General features: G+C 40.0%; 1 protein-coding gene across 1 annotated transcript; it reads right to left on the bottom strand.

The window, feature by feature from the left end:
- Window positions 1–1,089: 1,089 nt before the first annotated feature.
- FANCI (Fanconi anemia complementation group I) lies at window positions 1,090–6,290 on the bottom strand. The gene has a single exon (XM_089240545.1). The coding sequence runs from the start codon at window positions 6,154–6,156 to the stop codon at window positions 2,173–2,175; it is 3,984 nt and encodes a 1,327-aa protein (XP_089096671.1). The 5' UTR covers window positions 6,157–6,290; the 3' UTR covers window positions 1,090–2,172.
- Between the last annotated feature and the right edge of the window lie 138 nt (window positions 6,291–6,428).

Below are 6,428 nucleotides of genomic sequence, written 5' to 3'. Positions count from 1 at the left end.
GCCCAGTTTTAATTATTTTTATCGAAGAACCTCCCGGGGGAGTTGTTGCAAGTCTCGTTGTGCGGATACGAAAATAGTGTTGTACTCACTTATTTTCGGCGGGGGGCTGCAGACCTCCGTCGGAACAATTCATTTCATATTGTTATGTTAGTAATGTTTACATAATCGGGAGAGTCTGATCAGCTCTCCGGATTATGTCATGTTGCCAGATTCCAATGTAATTAAATTGTAATGTTTATAATAGTGACGCATGAATATGCAAATTCGATAAATTTGTTGAGGCGAAAAGGCCATGCGAGGACATGTGGTCCCAAACTTCTTGTAAAAGGGGAGTATAAATTCCTCCCTCTTTGTCTCTCACATTGCGTTCGTCTAATCTTGTTCTGTTCAACTGAAGCCCTCTAGTAGGACGGTTCACCGTCTTACTACCGTATCTATTGGCCTTAGGCTGAATTATTAAAATGCAATAATCTACATTATTTGAATCCGTTTTCCGGCAGGTCCGGAATCAAAATATAAAACAATCTTCACAGTCAAAGTTCTTCATTGCTGATCGAGGTGGTCCGGCCCTCAACCGAGAGGCCCCCGGAGCTGATCAAGGTGGTTCGGCCCTCAACCGAGAGGCCCCCGGAGCTGATCAAGGTGGTTCGGCCCTTAACCGAGAGGCCCCCTGGAGCTGGTCAAGGTGGTTCGGCCCTTAACCGAGAGGCCCCCTGGAGCTGATCAAGGTGGTCCGGCCCTCAACCGAGAGGTCTCCAGGAACTGATCAAGGTGTTCCGGTTCTCAACTGAGAAAACTCCTGTGGTATTTACGGAAAAGCTAACAACATCGGATGTCCGATCGCTGCACAGGTTGACTGTTGTTGATCATCAATTGGTGAGCCAGTATCTTTACTGCTAACGTCCAATAGAGGGCTCCAAGACATACTAATCCATTGTTAAAATTAACTAACCCATATAATTAATTGAATAAATAATAATATTTCATGCGAAAGTTTGTTTCTAATTATTTTCCACTTGTCGTTTGCCACTTTATTGCTGGATATTTCGAACCGGGCAAGCAACTCCCATAAGGGACGTTGCAACCATCACTTTTTGTCACACGCGAGATAAAGAGAAATTCACATTTGATATATAGTCAAATAGTATAGATTAGTAAAATAATTTTAGCTAGACAGAAAAATCACTTAGAACAGTGAAATTTATGAATAATGAACTGATAAACTAGAAATAGGGTTACTTGGACAGTGTCAAGAAATGGTTCCAAGTAGAAATCGCTAGCTACAGGTTAGAATTATACATTTTAAAATCTCATTGCAAAAATAATTGATATCATTACTTTTTGTCAATTTCCATATTCTTCCCAGACTAAGGGGGGCCATTTAAATATGTTTGTAGATTTTTGGCCATTTTTAACTTCCCCCCCCCCCCCAGCCAAAACTCTGACCCTATGGCGATGTTTTTGATGACAGTTGGTGATGTCTTGTATTTTACACATTATGAGAGATTCCAATTCCCCTTATTTTTTCAATGAAATATGGCCATCCATTCATTTTTTGACAAATACATTTTTATTAACTGTGATTTGTACCAGCCCTTTATTTCTCCCCCCCCCCTCCATTTTTACAATAATTAGTAAATTTGTTATAAATTATATCTTGCGGCAACAATCAGTGATATCCCGTATATATAGGATATAAATTTTCCCCCCATGTTTTCCTTGATTAGGTACGGTGAACCTAAGTACGAAGGTACAATTTTTACTTGAACTTGTATGGATATTAATAACATAAATTACAATTGAATCATTTTTCATTAGGTTAGAATCAAATCCTGTCCGCAAGTTGAGAAACACTGGTCTAGCCGAAAGCCAAACATTTCCCCCCCCCCCCCCAGAAAAACCTATCAAAAATTATCATTTTTCCAACTTCGCCATGAATCAGTGACCCCTCCTTCCTTCCTTTTTTATGTTAGTAGACATTGCTATAAATTTTGAAAATTGTTTCTGTCCCCAGACTGATTTTTATCATGATTCATCACATATAAAAATTTTCTGTGTCAACAATTTTTAGTCGCTATAGAGTCTTGTTTATATACGTATTACATGTGTACAAATAACATGACAGGCACTGAAGTGTCAGCATACAAGAATATGATAAAGTCAATCACACAATCAAGCTTTTACAGGCTTTTTCTTTTTGGTTTCCGGTCCCTTTTGAGTTGTGCGATTTCGTTTTTTCAACTGTCCACGTACGTTTTTAGATGCTGAAGGCACATTTTGGACTCCGGATACATTAGCTGACTCATTGGCTTCATCTTCGTTATTTTCTTCGTTCTCCTGTTCTTTCAGCTCTTCAAGAGCTCGAGGATCGATACGGAAGTCTCTCGATATTGTGTGTTTCGCATTAGCCATGAGATTTTTCTTAGATTTTTTAGCCAACATTATCAAGTGCTGTTCGAATTTTTCTATGGCGAACACCAGTGGCGGGAGTCTCACATCTCCTATAAGAGTTGGCTTCTTCTTTTTCTTCTTCGAGCCATCGTTGGGAGCATCAATGCTCTGTAGGTACGTGATGAAGGAATAAACTTTTGAAGTGAAGTGGGAAACTGAAAACTTGGCGATGTTTTCGAAGGACGGATGCAGTCCGCTTGAGTTTTTATCTGAATACTGAGCGATGAAATATTTGCAAATAACAGTAAGGCACTTGTAAGCACTCGATGCAACTTTCAATACATTGCCTGAAGAATTTCCGAGAGGAATCGCAGTTTCCAGAATCCTATGTATAACTTTAATGAGATCGAAAACCAACTGGAATAACTCGTCTTCCATCGTCGCCTTGTCACACTGACTATCGGTTCTTTTCTCTGAGGTAACATACGTTGTCTGTCCTTTCACTATGCCCAGCATCCACTCAACTTCCTCCAAAACTTGCTCTATATCACCCAGTAGCAAGGATATCAATCCAATCGTGCTTCTTGCATTCACTATGGCATAATTCACGTTTCCAGACACCTCAACAGAAGGGTCACTGTCGCCCAACTCCTTGTGTAAATCAGAAGCAATTTCCTGAAAGAATTTCACATGGTCTTTGTGCTGCCGACTCAAATTCAAACACAGTGCAAAAAGTTTTTTCGTGATAGTTATATCTTCGAACGACTGCTCCAAGCACAACTGCTTTATAAAATCATAAACCTCTGTCCGATCCCGATTTGAAGGGACCAGAGCAAGATGGGATATTATAGACAGAAGTGGAACAACTTGTTCCAGATTTTCGTTGTCAGATGTATCAGATAGAACCCTGACAAGGAGTTTTTCGAACTTTTTCATCACACGAATAGCGGGATCGCTGAAAGTAGATGGTGAACCCTTTGCAAGATCTTCGATAAATATGGTATAAGTATCACTATCTTGCGAGAACATCAACGAGAATATCAATCGGAGATTGTCAATTATGTAAAACATCACTGTACTTTGATCTAATGCAGTAAAACTTGTGCCAAGACCCTGATTGTAGACTTTCAAAAAAACTCTTGCAGCACCATGGAGGTAATCATTGATCTTCGGCATGCATTCTGAAAAACCATCGTGTTTGCCAGTCTCTAGGTACCAACTTAGCTTGCCATTGAACGACTCTAAAATATATTTCACAAAGCTATTCTTGGCCCGAAGTACTTCCAACCCTTCTTTATGTGTGGCGTTACTGTCACAGAAAATGGCTTCGACGATTTTTGCCAAGAATCTTAGAGTGAAGTGTGAATCAGATATACTTTTACCAACACTTTTGGCCTTCGATGCTGTTTTTTTCTTTTCAGTATTGTCTCGTATGTTTTTTGACACATTCCTACGTTTTTGATAAAGTTCTAAAGCGAGCTCGCAGTCACTTAGATGGAAGTTTTTATTTCTTGTGAGAATGTGTTCAATTAGAGAATCATAAGCAGCCAGTAAAAGAGAACCAATATCTTTCTTTTCTGAAGTGGAATCTTCATCTTGTGATTTGTCCAAATGATACAATTTCAGTTCAACTTCAGCCATCTTGGTCGCCAAAGTTTCTAAAATTTTTTTGGTCATCCTTTGAGGCTGATGTTCGATATCAAAATCATCATCGTCAAGTTCATCATCATCAGCATCCTCAACGTTACGCACTTCCCATAATATTAAATGCATTGCAGTTATTAGATGAGCTATTGGTTCGTCTCCTCCAAATCTGATCTTCTCAGAACTTTCAACACAGGATGCGAGGTCAAGGGGAGGTTTTGACTCATCTGTTGCTTCAAAAAACTTCAGAAATCGGGACAACAATAATTCCAACACAATATCAGCTAATGATGAATTATTAATTACTACATCATAGAGACCTTCGTACAACATCTGCTTGACTTCTCGTTGTTGCATCAATACTCGTTGCAAAATGCTCATGATTTCAAGACACATGACTCTAGACCTTTCAATGTGATTACCGGGGTTACCCTTTTCGCTTGACGATAATGAACCAGACTGACTACTGAATGTCTGACTTTCACTCAGGGTAACTTTACCAACAGCTGTGAGCTTCTTGAGAATCGCCAGATAACCACTGATACCAATTTTTCTGGACTCAAGATCTCGATGAAATAAAGCTTTCCGTAGAACGATCATCAACGCATCCTTAAGTGGCATATTGATTTTTAGCAGAAGAGATAGTGCTTTAAGCATTCCCACAGCATTTTGATATGGCATACTCGGCAGAAAATCTATCATTCCGATCACTTTGGCTAGTGCTTGTAGAAGCAGTTGGGGATCACCTTGCACTGTTCTGGAGAGCACGTCAATGTAATGCGTAACGGGACTCACAGAATTTGTCACAATTCTTTTCAAAATTTCATCAAATATTTCTTCTCGTATGTGAACATGCGATTTGAACGTTTGTCGCAAGATCAGATTACCTAATGCACAGGCACGTTCAGAAGCTGTTGGTATGTGAGGTTTCTTTGCAGTAGGCAGTTTCCCACAAACTAGCTTTGGGCCAAACGCATCTAATAATACAAATCCAAACCTAACAAGACCAAGTCCAACATGATCCCACCCCTGTTTACTATTCTGTATTGCTTCTTTGACAAGTTTATTTATGTTGGCTTCAACTGGTAAAACATCTCTGATCCAGAACGACTGTTCAATCTTTTCCCGTTGATGATAATACTGCAGCACAGCACCTTTCAAGATATCGAGAATTTGATCTTGAAATTGATGAATCTGAGACAGAGACATAGCACAGGCAAACACAAATGGCGACATTGCTACCTCTGGGATCGGCTGCATTTCTTTCAACATAGAGATGAAAATTTTACTTAGGCTATGGTTAGATCTGCAAGTACACTGAATCATAAGTATGATAGATCCTTCAACCTGGTGCAGCGAACCAGCATCGGCAAACTCAGCAGGACTGTCTTTCTCAGATTCTTCCCGTATACGCTTATCCTCTGCCACGAAATACATCACAATACACTGCATTATCTTTCGATGCAAATCCTTCACGTGGAATTTTAAAAGCTGATAGACATATGTAGGCATGTCTTGGTATTTCAGTTCCGGTAAGATGGTCAACATTTCTTCGACTACAAATTCAGACTCTTCTTTCGTCAGCTTGACATCTCTCAGGGCCGAAGCCAACTGCGTAGCAGCTTTCGAATTAGACGCATTGTTACACAACCATTTCAGGGCCAAGCGCTTCAGCTCCGAGCCCGAACTATCAATACCTTGATACACAATCGTGTCTCTCATGGATATCACCGACAGCAACTTCGGGAGAACTTCCAGCCATTTACCATCGCAGCTGCGACACTCCCTCAATTCGAATGCAATGAAGTTGGCAATCTTCATGAGCATGGTCGTTGGGAATCTTTCGATCTCGTTCATCAACAGTGTAATGATGTTAGTGAAATACATAGCCGGGAACTCGGTTGTTTCCAAGATCTTGATGACAAACTTGAATATTTCCAACCGCCGGTTGAGACACTGGTCGTTGACTGGTGGACTCGTTTTGAACATCGCCTTCAATAGAGGCACAACGTCTTTGCTACCGGTCGAAGCTTTTTGACGGACCACATCGAATATCTGAGTGATGTTACAACTGTTCAAGCACTCGACAATGTTCTTTTCTTCCTCCGAAGATTCCTCCATTGCTACTCCAAGAAATGGATGTTATTTGTTTTTAAACTTATATTCAAATATCCTTAAAATTAAAACCTTACCACAATCATCACACCGTAAAGCCCTCAATTAAAGTACTTTATACATTACGAAACGTTATCAAATTGAGGCGAAAGGCGGGAAAAAAGAAAAACATTTTACGTAATTATCAGTTACTTCGGTCTTTCCACTCAAAGCCAGTCAGAATGAAGGTGACCATATGTGAAAAAACCAAGGGACACATTGATGCACAATTGACATAA

This window comes from Pholcus phalangioides, unplaced genomic scaffold, assembly GCF_987345545.1.
Source record: "Pholcus phalangioides strain wild (caught in Gottingen) unplaced genomic scaffold, Ppha-v1.0 ptg000013l_1, whole genome shotgun sequence".
Lineage (NCBI taxonomy): Eukaryota > Metazoa > Arthropoda > Arachnida > Araneae > Pholcidae > Pholcus > Pholcus phalangioides.
The sequence above is the reverse complement of the archived record's forward strand: the minus strand, read 5'-3'. Positions and strand labels throughout refer to the sequence as shown.

Coding starts and splice junctions, on each gene's coding strand:
- FANCI (XM_089240545.1), bottom strand. CDS start 6,156: ATGGAGGAATCTTCGGAGGAAGAAAAGAACATTGTCGAGTGCTTGAAC.